Source organism: Lissotriton vulgaris, unplaced genomic scaffold (genome assembly GCF_964263255.1).
Source record: "Lissotriton vulgaris unplaced genomic scaffold, aLisVul1.2 SCAFFOLD_219, whole genome shotgun sequence".
NCBI classification, from domain to species: domain Eukaryota; kingdom Metazoa; phylum Chordata; class Amphibia; order Caudata; family Salamandridae; genus Lissotriton; species Lissotriton vulgaris.
This window is the reverse complement of record NW_028246735.1, coordinates 31,661-45,606: the sequence shown is the minus strand read 5'-3', so window position 1 is coordinate 45,606 and position 13,946 is coordinate 31,661. Positions and strand designations below refer to the sequence as shown.

Below are 13,946 nucleotides of genomic sequence, written 5' to 3'. Positions count from 1 at the left end.
ATCGATCCTCCCCTTCCCAGCCAAGGTACTGGAGAAAGCAGTCAACCGCCAGTTTACAGTCTACCTGGAATCCAACCACTTGCTTGACCCCTCCCAATCCGGCTACCCGCTCAAACCACAGCACAGAAACCGCCCTTATAGCTGCCATGGACTACGTCAGAGCCATCTTTGACTGCGGTGAGTCTGCAGCCCTGATCCTCCTCGACCTGTCACCTGCCTTTGACACCGTCTCCCACCACCTCCTCATCCAAAGACTTTACCACATTGGCATCTACGGCAACACCTTCAAGATGCTATCCTCTTTTCTCACCGGACACACTTAGAGGATTTGTCTCCCGCCGTACACCTCTGATCCCAAGAGCATAATCTGCGGCCTATCCCAGGGCTCCTGACTCAGCGCCACACTGTTCAACATCTGTATGACTCTGCTGGCACCCATCATTCACAGCCACGTTTTCAACATTATCTCCTGCGCTTTATCTCCCAGCTTATACTCTCCCTCACTAAAGACACGGACACCACCATGGCGAACTTCCAGAACGCCATGACCGACACCACCAACTGGATGAGAGCCAGCTGCCTCCAACGCAACACTGACAAAACCAAAGTTCTACTCTTCGGAACGCCCCCTCACTATAAGATGGTGGCCAGCAGCACCGTCTCCCACCATCCACACCCGCAACATCAGAATCATCCTCGACAGCAAATTCTCCATCAGACGACAGGTCAACTCGGTTGCTTCCACCTGCTTCAGCACCCTCAGACTGTTATGCAAAGTCTTCAGATGGATCCCAACCGACACCAGAAGTACCTTCACTTAAGACCTCATCACCAGTCAACTTGATTATCGGCACGCCCTCTATGCAGGTACCAACACACTCCTACTCAAGCTCCTCCAAACAATCCAGAATGCAGCAGCAAGAATGATCCTGGACCTGTCCAGCTGATCCCACATCACCCCCACTTCCGTAGCCTGCACTGGCTCCCCGTCAAGATGAGATGCCACTTCAAGCTGCTCACATACGCCTTAAAAGAAATACACAACATGGGACCAGAATACCTGGACAACCGCCTCATATTTCACCAACCCACCAGACACCTGTGGTCAGCCTCCCTGGCCCTCCCACTGTCCCCCGCATCCATTGTACCCAAGCCGGGGGATGCTCCTTCTCCCACCTCGCAGCCAAAACCTGGAACTACCTCCCCTTCCACCTCCGAACCTCTACCTCCCTCGCCAAATTCAGGAGTGAACTCAAGACCAGGCTGTTGAAGTAGCTCCACCTCACGCAGCGCCTGGATACCCATCGGGGTGATTAGCACACTTTACAAGTACTGATTGATTGATTGATTGATAGATTTTCCTGTCATCCTCCTTCCACCCACCTTTCTCCTATTCCTCTAAATTGTCAGATGTCTGCTGTGGGCCTACACAACAGTTAAAGACCACATTCCGAGAAATCTGATTGGCCGTTCTGCTTTTGACACTTGAATGGGTGCACTGATTTTAATTGTAATTGTTCATGCATCCCTTTTCAAAGTTGAAAGTGTTATATCCTGTTTATTTAAGTATATGTATCCCAGTTTACCTTCCTCCCTGCTGCTCAGCCAGTGTGAGTGTTGAGCGTGAAATGTCGATGTGCCTGTGATGCTTGGAATGCCTGGGTGCCTGTGATGCTTGAAATGCCTGGGTAACAACACACACGGAGAGAGTAGGGTCCAAGGGAATATTTATAGACCAAAACACAGTTATAACCCCTTAATCAAGACACTATATGTACAAATAATAACTGTGGGTCTAAAGAAACTCAGGTCTCTGTGTTCAAAATATGTCTAATCTGCTGAAAAATACATCGGGACTCGTCACAGTGTGATATGAATTCCCATCAGTTACACACTCTGAACCACCGCCCTTCTTGTCATAATTTGGGCCAGTTTCACAAGGTGGTATGTCCACAACGTACATACAGTTAATCTGAATAGTGGTAACCGGAAAGCAGTGCACAACAAAAAACTGTGAGTGAGAGTGATACAGTTAAAAATGGATAGTGGGTGCACAAATGACTTTAATGAGAAGCAGACCACTTCCAAGATTAAAAACGTAAAGTGCAAAGTGACAGTAGTGTGGAAAAAGAACCCATAATCCTATCGATGCCCAGGCCGCTGGCGCAAACCGCCTCTTAGTTCCCATGTTGAATAATTACCAAATAAAGAGACGGGCGCTGGAAGCAGGAATCAAGAACAGAGTTTAATACTCATGAGGAGAGCCAGTCATTTCGGACACGAAACACAGTGTCTTTCGGGAGGTGCTCTAACAAGTGAGCTGAGACTCTTGCTTTTATACCTTACAGAACACTTGATAACACAATCAGGACAGTATGACGCAAAAGAAAGACATCCCTATAATCCTCGTGGTGATCCTACCCCACATACATTCACAATGGGGACCCTTGACCTGCTGATAAGAGGGGAGGGCAATCACGCAGCTGAGTGTTTCGTAGGATGTGTACGCCTGATCATAGCCCAGGGAGTGGGGTGGCTAAGACCAATAGAGGATCCTTTGAAGAGGAGTGACTTCATACAATAAGGGCAGTAAATGGTATCTCCTGGCTCAGGCGATGGCCTCGGACATGTGTGGTCAGCCGGACTCGGGGGAAGGGGTCATCAAAGGAGTGGTATTCATGCCGCGTGGACAATCGAGCGCGGAGGGAAGGCTTGTCAACAGAGGGGCATTCATGGAAGGGAAGGAGGTGTTGGTCAGGCGCGGCCGTGACTCTCAAGGACAGGGCCTTGCAGAAGAAGAAGTTTTATGACTTGCCCATGTGAGGAGAAGGGAGGGGTAGCCAGGGTGGACACAGGGACAGAGTCACACAGAGAGAGAGAGAGAGAGAGAGAGAGAGAGAGAGAGAGAGAGATCTGATGACCAGTACATGAGAGGGCGGGGGCAGTCAGGTGCAGCTGGGGAGGGCTACGTTAGCCAAGGCGAAGGATGCTTCTTCAAGGGGGAATGGGGGGGGGGTTTGTGCGGGTCAAGCAGGAGAGTCGCCTTTCGCAGCGGGGTCGCACAGGGGGAGAGGGTTTCATGGCCTACGCATAAGAGAGGGGGTTTTAGGATAACGCAGGAGGGAAGCCGGGGATTCCAATGGGAAAAAGGCATGGTGCCTAGAATGGCTGTACATATGCATATGGGTACGGGCTCTTACTGGCAGGGTGATACGGTCAATAATTTACAGTATCCATGGTGCCCACAGGGAGAGGAGTGGGAGAAGAAGGGGAATGAATGCTGTCTATGTACATCAATTTCTTCAACTTTCACAGTAGTTTGAAACAAATATCTACTGCGTATATGTAAAGGTCGACATGTTTCTGCAGTTGACAGACACTAACGGTATCTCCTGCTTCTTCAGGACCAACAATGTACCTTGCTACTGCTTAAAAAGTGCGTGCGTGCATAATGAAAAATATATATAAACCAGGATATCACCTAAATCGGCCCTCTCAATGCTCCTATTTAGGAGAAGCGGATTTCCACAAGCGAGAGGAATCATGTGCAGATGACATATGTAAAAGAAAACAGAGAAAGTAGGACTACATATTGGTGAAAAAGTTATCTCTCCTGAGTTTCATAAGTTGAAATTGCTTATATACTGGTGTGTTCCAAGAACATAACCCAACCATTTATTACTTAGATATGCCTCTCACTCACCTAGAGTTTGAGGGACCGGCGCCGCTCCTCACCTGGCTACAGCTCAGGAAATAGGGGCACTGCTCTGTTTAAAAACCATAAAAACGATAGTGAGAACCCCTCACAACAACTGCCAATCCGTAAATCTGACCAAATCAACTCGTTACAATTACCATGATGTCAGTGGTAATGAACGTATCATATTTATCATTAGTCTTATTCTTTTTTGTTAGTAGTTCTAAGAGCGGTCACAAACTGTGCTCCACGTAACAGGGGAGTATTATATCCACCGAGGGTGGAGAAGTTGTTCTTAAGACATCACTCCGTTCTGTTCCGGCCACAAATGCCGAAGAACCACTTCTTTAAATATCAATTTAAGACGCAATTCAAGAAGACACTGCAAAGGTCAGCCAAAGTGGAATTAACCGCCAGCGCACGCAATACCTTTGAAATTGCACTCTAGTCCAGTATACGAAGAACCGATTTAGTGCATACCTTTCCGTCGGTACTCCGGTCAGGCATCTGCACTGTTTGGGGAGGCACCCGGTTAAGATTACGCGTCATATTTCAGGGCTGAAAGCAGCCCATCAGTCGCGTACGTCATCCGATGCGCATGCGCCAGTTCGCACCGGCGAGAACCCATTGGTCGTTGTTGAACGCGTCATCCCTCTATGTCCGAATGGCCCATGGGAAATGTAGTAGGGGCGCTGTATGGAGGAATGTGAAGAACCCATCACGACAATCTATAATTTATAGAGCGTGATGTTAAGAAAATGTTTGTAATTTATAAAAAAAGTTTGTAATTTATATAAAAAACAAACGGGAAGGCAAAGTCAATTATGTAATGGCATTTCGAGTGTTGTTGACAAATTCACTTAAAAGTGTAAGCCATAAACAGCATCTCGAACACCCTCGTGAGGAATGTGGTGCAGAATCAAGCGCCGAAGCCGCAGGTTCGATTCCCACACTCGCCACAGTATTTCCCAAAAACGCTTTGGTCAATCATTGATTATGAAGTGGGTAAGCATAATCCCTTCGATTGTATGTGACTAAACGAATAGGTGTTTCTTTCTTTCAGAGATATTATACCAGATGATATGCCAGTAGGTCTCAAAACACGTGAACCAGTTTGTAATACTGTCCACATGTTCTTATGTGGTTAAGCACAGATTGATCGGTATGTAAACCGTAAACTGGGGCATGTGAACATATTAGTAAAAGGGACATAGTTTGTAATTAGGTCCCCACAGCGCTCCTGAGTAATATGTATATATATGGATACGCAGCATATTGCTTAGAGGCCACCGACCTATCGACGCGCAAGAAAACCCAATACTGGAGGTCAAAAATACTACTCTCCTTATAAAGCCGTCCAGGGAATGTCTTCATTAAGACCATTTTTGTCTGTATTTAGGCGATACACCCATTTCTGCTCAAGTTTGAAAAGATGTTTAGTGATGTCTGTGACATGAGGGGGAATTCGCGGTTGTTCCAGGACGGTCCAGGAGAAGTCAGTAGGTTTGTGTCCCACCTCTAAAAAATGATTGGTGAGACGAGTGGCCTGCTTTTTGCACCAGATCGTGCTTTTATGTTCTGAGATCCTTGTTTTAATTTTTCTCGTCGTCATCCCGACATATTGTAAGGAGCAAGAACATGTGATGAGGGAAATGAGGTTGGTACTATTGCAATTAGTGAATTGTTTTTGTTCCCAACATCTAGATGTTCCTATATCGAGGCTCGTTGAATGTGATGTTTGCGGACAGGCAGTACAGTTCCCGCAAGGATGATGCCCTACAACTGGTGGCAGATCCCACAGGGTACCCACTTGATGAGATTTCTTGGGTCCTGGTCTGGTATGCACTAGCCGATCTTTAATGCTGGTTCCTCTTTTGTATGCAAACAAAGGTTCTGGAAGATTATCCGGGCTAGTGTTAAGGATCCTCCAGTGTTGTCTCACGATTTTCTTAATGGCATGGGACCTCGTGTTAAAGGTATTAACAAACGCTATCCTTTCGTTCTTAGGTTTGGGAGGGGTCATTTCCAATAGGGACTCGCGATTATTGTTCGAAGCTCTATTTTTGGAATCTCGAATCAATTTCTTAGGGTATTTCTTGACTCAAAGGCATTTCTCAAGTTCTCCTGCATGTTTGTGGAAACTCTCTTTTGTGCTGCAGTTTCGCTGAATACGCAAAAACTGTCCGAAGGGCAAATTGTCCCGGAGCGCTTTCGGGTGGCAGCTGTCGTATTGAAGCAGCGAGTTCCGCGCCATAGGCTTCTTATATAATTCCGATACCAGGCCTCCTGAGGTAGCTGTAATTCGAAGGTCCAAAAATGCCAGGGTTGTTTTGGAATACTCAACCGTGAAGCGTAGAAAGGAGTTCTGTTTATTTAGCCACAGGTGGAAGGCCTTAAGTTCCATTTCCGTTCCACGCCACACCACCAGAATATCATCTAAGTAGCGTTTCCAAGCCCTTATTGATGGTAATAGGGGATTCGTAGATGACAATACACAATCCTGTTCAAACTTATGGACAGATAGGTTTGCCAAACTAGGGGCATTTTGTGGTATCGAGGTGTAAAGGGACTCTACATCAAAGGACACAAGAATGTGCAAGTTGGTGTCGAACTCGATGTTAGGGAGAGTCCTCAGCAGATCTTTCGTATCTTGGATATATGTTGGCATCAGTTTAACCAACGGTCGCAAAAAAATGTCGACAAATGTCGATAAGGGTTCAAGAAGCGACCCGATTCCGGAAATTATTGGGCGTCCTGGTGGAGGGCGTTGTTCTTTGTGAAATTTCGGGAGCACATAAAAATATGGCATCACCGGATTTGAAGTACACAAAAAAGAGGCCTCATTGGCAGTAATCCAGCCTTCCGATAATGCCTCTTCAGTAAGGTGCTTGATATTGATGGAAAGTCTCTCAGTCGGATCTTCGGACAGTGGACTATAAGAATTGATGTCATTAAGTTGTCTGAGACATTCCTGTCCGTAAGTACTCGTGTCCATGAGAACCGTTGCACCCCCTTTGTCTGCGGGCTTGATAGTGACTGAATCGTCTTTCGCTAATGGTTTATATATATTTTTCATTATGCACGCACGCACTTTTTAAGCAGTAGCAAGGTACATTGTTTGTCCTGAAGAAGCAGGAGATACCGTTAGTATCTGGCAACTGCAGAAACATGTCAACCTTTCCATACACGCAGTAGATATTTGTTTCAAACTACTGTCACTTTGCACTTTACGTTTTTAATCTTGGAAGTGGTCTGCTTCTCATTAAAGTCATTTGTGCACCCACTATCCATTTTTAACTATATCACTCTCACTCACAGTTTTTTGTTGTGCACTGCTTTCCGGTTACCACTATTCAGATTAACTGTATGTACGTTGTGGACATACCACCTTGTGAAACTGGCCCAAATGATGACAAGAAGGGCGGTTCAGAGTGTGTAACTGATGGGAATTCATATCACACTGTGACGAGTCCCGATGTATTTTTTAGCAGATTAGACATATTTTGAACACAGAGACCTGAGTTTCTTTAGACCCACAGTTATTATTTGTATATGTAGTGAAATGCCTGGGTGCCTGTGATGCTTGGAATGCCTGGGTGCCTGTGATGCTTGGAATGCCTGGGTGCCTGTGATGCGTGGAATGCTTGGGTGCCTGTGATGCGTGGAATGCTTGAGTGCCTGTGATGCGTGGAATGCTTGGGTGCCTGTGATGCTTGGAATGCCTGGGTGCCTGTGATGCTTGGAATGCCTGGGTGCCTGTGATGCGTGGAATGCTTGGGTGCCTGTGATGCGTGGAATGCTTGGGTGCCTGTGATGCTTGGAATGCCTGGGTGCCTGTGATGCTTGGAATGCTTGGGTGCCTGTGATGCGTGGAATGCCTGGGTGCCTGTGATGCTTGGAATGCTTGGGTGCCTGTGATGCTTGGAATGCCTGGGTGCCTGTGATGCTTGGAATGCCTGGGTGCCTGTGATGCTTGGAATGCCTGGGTGCCTGTGATGCTTGGAATGCCTGGGTGCCTGTGATGCGTGGAATGCTTGAGTGCCTGTGATGCGTGGAATGCTTGGGTGCCTGTGATGCTTGGAATGCCTGGGTGCCTGTGATGCTTGGAATGCTTGGGTGCCTGTGATGCGTGGAATGCCTGGGTGCCTGTGATGCTTGGAATGCCTGGGTGCCTGTGATGCTTGGAATGCTTGGGTGCCTGTGATGCTTGGAATGCCTGGGTGCCTGTGATGCTTGGAATGCCTGGGTGCCTGTGATGCGTGGAATGCTTGGGTGCCTGTGATGCTTGGAATGCCTGGGTGCCTGTGATGCTTGGAATGCTTGGGTGCCTGTGATGCTTGGAATGCTTGGGTGCCTGTGATGCTTGGAATGCCTGGGTGCCTGTGATGCTTGGAATGCCTGGGTGCCTGTGATGCTTGGAATGCCTGGGTGCCTGTGATGCGTGGAATGCTTGGGTACCTGTGATGCGTGGAATGCTTGAGTGCCTGTGATGCGTGGAATGCTTGGGTGCCTGTGATGCTTGGAATGCCTGGGTGCCTGTGATGCTTGGAATGCCTGGGTGCCTGTGATGCTTTGAATGCCTGGGTGCCTGTGATGCTTGGAATGGAATGCTTGAGTGCCTGTGATGCGTGGAATGCTTGGGTGCCTGTGATGCTTGGAATGCCTGGGTGCCTGTGATGCGTGGAATGCCTGGGTGCCTGTGATGCTTGGAATGCCTGGGTGCCTGTGATGCTTGGAATGCCTGGGTGCCTGTGATGCTTGGAATGCTTGGGTGCCTGTGATGCGTGGAATGCCTGGGTGCCTGTGATGCGTGGAATGCTTGGGTGCCTGTGATGCTTGGAATGCCTGGGTGCCTGTGATGCTTGGAATGCTTGGGTGCCTGTGATGCGTGGAATGCCTGGGTGCCTGTGATGCATTGAATGCCTGGGTGCCTGTGATGCTTGGAATGCTTGGGTGCCTGTGATGCTTGGAATGCCTGGGTGCCTGTGATGCTTGGAATGCCTGGGTGCCTGTGATGCTTGGAATGCCTGGGTGCCTGTGATGCTTGGAATGCCTGGGTGCCTGTGATGCTTGGAATGCCTGGGTGCCTGTGATGCGTGGAATGCTTGGGTACCTGTGATGCGTGGAATGCTTGAGTGCCTGTGATGCGTGGAATGCTTGGGTGCCTGTGATGCATGGAATGCCTGGGTGCCTGTGATGCTTGGAATGCCTGGGTGCCTGTGATGCTTTGAATGCCTGGGTGCCTGTGATGCTTGGAATGGAATGCTTGAGTGCCTGTGATGCGTGGAATGCTTGGGTGCCTGTGATGCTTGGAATGCCTGGGTGCCTGTGATGCGTGGAATGCCTGGGTGCCTGTGATGCTTGGAATGCCTGGGTGCCTGTGATGCTTGGAATGCCTGGGTGCCTGTGATGCTTGGAATGCTTGGGTGCCTGTGATGCGTGGAATGCCTGGGTGCCTGTGATGCGTGGAATGCTTGGGTGCCTGTGATGCTTGGAATGCCTGGGTGCCTGTGATGCTTGGAATGCTTGGGTGCCTGTGATGCGTGGAATGCCTGGGTGCCTGTGATGCATTGAATGCCTGGGTGCCTGTGATGCTTGGAATGCTTGGGTGCCTGTGATGCTTGGAATGCCTGGGTGCCTGTGATGCTTGGAATGCCTGGGTGCCTGTGATGCTTGGAATGCCTGGGTGCCTGTGATGCTTGGAATGCCTGGGTGCCTGTGATGCTTGGAATGCCTGGGTGCCTGTGATGCTTGGAATGCCTGGGTGCCTGTGTGAATGAGTTAGGTCTATTAACCTAGATGTGAGGCCGGAGTTATTTTACTAACCAATGAGCGGTCTCATCTAATAATATGTACAAATGCACCATTAGGTAAGATGACATTTATTTACAAAGGTATGAGAAGTATAAACCATCTTTCCTCTTACAGGTGGTTCCCGTGGGTTCATTTGCTCCCCGAAGGGGGTCTCCTTGAAGACGGACAACAACATGTACTGGAGCTCGAGGCTCGGGGTGTTCCTGGGACAGTTGGAGAGGAACAGCAGCACCTGGCTGCAGGTGTGCTTCGTGAACGGGGGGAAGGTGGACATCACCGACCACCAGGGCGCGTATCTATGTCTGCCCCCAGGATCCGAGGATCAAGCCATCAGGGCAGTCAAAAACAAGACGTCTCCCGACTGTGACTTTGAGCTTGAGTATAAAGATCATAAGGTGTCTCTGAAGGCTTCCAATGGGCTGTATTTGGGCAGAATTTCCCGCTCGAACCAAGTACAACACTTAGAGGCAGCAAAAAAATCAATTGATGTCTTTTCCTCTTTCTGCCTGGTGGGGGCCGATGCCTGAGGCTCCCTGTTGCTGGCAAAAGAATTTGACGTGTGCTGATTATATGAAGCTGTATTCGAAGCCTTTAGGCGCATTCATTGTAACTACTGCAAAAGGCAACAGAGAACCTGAGATGAAGCATGTGAATTGCGCTTTAAATTGAGTTGTGGTGTAGAATCTATCACTGACACTGCCAACCAAATATATGCAACTGCAAAAAACAAATCAGACTTTGAAAACAAAAGAAAATAAAGTGTCCATGCTTGACTCTAGATTTATTGTTTGTATGATGCATATTTTCATGTTTGATTTTTCTTGTATTCCCGTACCTTGCATATTTCAGTCCAGTACAGCACACAGTATGCACTTGTGTCCTTATTTGAAGTGAATGTGACACATTTATGTACCTACATAGTACACATATCTTCAGGGTACTTAGATGAGGAGTTAGCTGTAGTATATCTACACTTCCCTATTCACACTTCATTTGCCCCTTGATTTTCTTGCACCAAAATGCTGCTGTTGTCCATATTCAATAGTACACATATGCCTGGATAAGCTCACAATCCGCCCATGAGTCAGGAAAGGGCCATGGACCAGGCTGCATAGACATCATTAGGCTGTGTTAGTACTTGAGACATCAGAGTTTCAGGCATCCTGGCCGTGATTGAAACGCTGCTTATCATGTCACTGAGATACTGCCTTCATGATGTAAATATGGAACTTCTAAAATTACCACGCTAAATCAATCAATCAATCAGGGAATTGTGAATCGCGCTACTCACCCGCGAGGGTCTCAAGGCGCTGGGGGTGGGGAGTGCAGGTCCGAGTCAGCTGAAGAGCCAGGGCTACACACTGGTTATGAAATGTCAATACAAATTATTTTTAAAATCAATAATTCACAAACTTTAGTAACTCACAAGAGAAACATGCTCAGCATATCATTAGCAGGACAGGACAGGCAATTCACCCTCATGCGAGGACAACAACAGTTTGGACTTACTACAGAAAATATGGACAAACTACCAAAGTCAGGCCCAGCAGGTCCCCTCCCTGAAAAGAATGTCTATCAATGAGAGAGCCCCCCTGCTGGCCAAGCACATGCCTATCCTAACAGTGACACTCTCTGGCCTGCATGGCATGACAGACAATGGTTTGCAAACATTGACAATGGACAAACCCATCATCAAGTTGCAAAAGCACAAATAAATGCCTACAGCCAGATGGACAAGCACGAATGATACATTATGTGAAGGACCCCACAGACATCAATAGTACTATTTGACATTTATGCAATTCTATTGTAAGTAGGAGATTGTGGGGGTGATCCGGAGTACTAATGCACTGGTAGTTTTCAAAAGCGCCAACTAGAAACCTTTTAAGTAGGACAAATGTTGAGACATTTACCCCTAGATTCATCAAAGTCCCGTTTTGCGAGTCTGTAATAGCGATTATTAAGGAATCGCTATACAGACTCGCAAAACGGGATTCATGTACAAATCTCAGTTTTTTTTGCGAGTCCTACAGCTTTCTTATTTGCGATTAGCTAATTGCTAATCGCAAATAAGGAATAACTCCCCATTCATCCCTATGGGCCTAACGGCCTATAGGAATGAATGGGAAGACATATCAATGTGCGAATCGCTATTAGCGATTCGCATTTTGAGTTTGGGATTTCAAGGCTGCAGGGGTGTCCAAAGGACACCCTGTTGCACCCCTGAAATGACATTGGGCGCTGGTGTTACGCACACACATGTCCCAAGGACATGTGTGTGTGTAACATACAACTTAGAAAAATGCACTTAAGTGCATTTTAGTTTCCGCTATTTACCACGAGGTTTGACTTCGCTGTAAATAGCGGCCCAGATTTGCGAATTCGCAAGTTTTATATGTTTCATGAATTGCATTTAAGGAATCTCAAATAGAGATTCCTTAAATGCAATTCCTCGCACAATTGCGAATTCTATAATAGCGATTATTGCATTTGGGATGATGAATCCCAAATGCAATCATTGCGCTCGCAAAGGGCCAGATTCTCAGAATCTGGCCCTTTGCGAGTCGATTTTCGTTTCATGAATCTGGCCGTAAATGTGTTACAAAGAGAAAAACTAAAATACAATTACCCAAATAGTCATCATATACATTATCAATTTCTACTGAAAGTCTGGAAATGGGAGTTTTAGAGTAATCGGAGTTGAAAGTAGTGCAGTGAAGATCTAAGGGGAAACACTTACACACAGTTTGTTGGGTTGTGTCGGATACTTAACAATCTGTCTGAATCTCCAGAAAATTTGCAAAAATAGGTTGCAGAAAAAGAGCTTTTATATGAAAACTGCAGCAGATATGTGATAGAGCCTGGACCTATATAAACATTCCCAATAACTCTGACGGCCTTTTATCTGCTTCAGAGGTAAGAGGGAGAAAACATTCACCATTGAAATGTAATACAGCGGAACCAATGTGGCTGCATATTAACTCACTCAACCAGTTCAAGGATTTTAGTTACAAATTCAAAAACAAATTGATATGAACCAATCTCAGCGTTATGGTATAGAAATACAGAACAAACAAAGGTGGCATTCAAAAACAAATTGATATAAACCAATCTCAGCGTTATGGTATAGAAATACAGAACAAACAAAGGTGGCATTCAAAAACAAATTGATATAAACCAATCTCAGCGTTATGGTATAGAAATACAGAACAAACAAAGGTGGCATTCAAAAACAAATTGATATAAACCAATCTCAGCGTTATGGTATAGAAATACAGAACAAACAAAGGTGGCATTCAAAAACAAATTGATATAAACCAATCTCAGCGTTATGGTATAGAAATACAGAACAAACAAAGGTGGCATTCAAAAACAAATAGATATAAACCAATCTCAGCGTTATGGTATAGAAATACAGAACAAACAAAGGGCGCATTCACAAGGACTTATCTCCGATTGATCCCCACCTTAAAGCATCAAAAGTGGAGATAGATCTAACACCACATTCACCACCTGGTGCAAACTGCAGACATCGCCAGTATTCCCGCTCTAACTGCCCCAAAATGTATCTCCAAATAACCCTAATGAGATGCAGAGTAGGCGTTCCCGTGCAAAAACACATGAAAAACCACAACAACACTTTCACAACGAACTGCCAGACATGCGATGCGAAACAAACACAGACGATAAGCCGCGGTAGCAGCCGGGAATTAATACTTGCCTTTTGCTGGTGTTAAGCAGGCTGACTACCTGCAGCATAAAAGGAAGACCAGCCAAGAGCCAAACCTGAAGACCCACAGATGCCATGGAGACAATGATCGTGCACCGTGGATACCCATGAGGGCCACAACACACAACGCAACCACCCCAGGCCTGCCACCACCCCCAGGACCCATCCGCCCCCACCCCCGGGAACACCACAGAGGCAGCGTACACAAAGACAGCGGACCCACCTGAAATGCACCTGCCATCCAGACCCAACGCCAGAGGAGGACATTGCCCACTATAGGCCCAAAAGGACAACCATCTCCCGCATCCTGACCCACATCCCCCACCTGCTGACAGTACCAACCCAGCGGACAACCAACATCCCACAGCAGATAAAGCTGCCGGCTGTGCAGCACATGCCGGCCTCTGGTACCATCCAACACACGACTGCCAGAGTTGGAGGAGTTACACAGCCAGCCCTATCCAAGGTCATCACACCTGTCCTGGATGACAACATCAGCCTGGTACCCCAGCACCCCCACGTCACCCACACTGAGCAGGAGAAGCTAGAGACCAAGCAAGGCCCCTAGGTCATAGCTGGATTCCCTCCTGTGTCGGGGAAAATCAACTGCACACATCTACCCCTTGTGCCCCCTGCCCACACTGCACACAACTACCACAACAGAAAGCACACGCATACCATTAATATGCAGGCAATAGTGGACCG

At 47.1% G+C, this 13,946-nt stretch overlaps 1 protein-coding gene across 1 annotated transcript in view; it reads left to right on the top strand.

Annotated features, from left to right (window-relative positions):
• Window positions 1-10,288, top strand: part of LOC147665762 (uncharacterized) — a 76,176-nt gene extending 65,888 nt beyond the window's left edge. Inside the window, exon 3 of the mRNA XM_086949535.1 lies at window positions 9,626-10,288. Within this exon, the coding sequence (XP_086805661.1) occupies window positions 9,626-10,038 (413 nt within the window). The 3' untranslated portion in view covers window positions 10,039-10,288. The remainder of the gene's footprint in view (window positions 1-9,625) is intronic.
• Window positions 10,289-13,946: the final 3,658 nt, after the last annotated feature.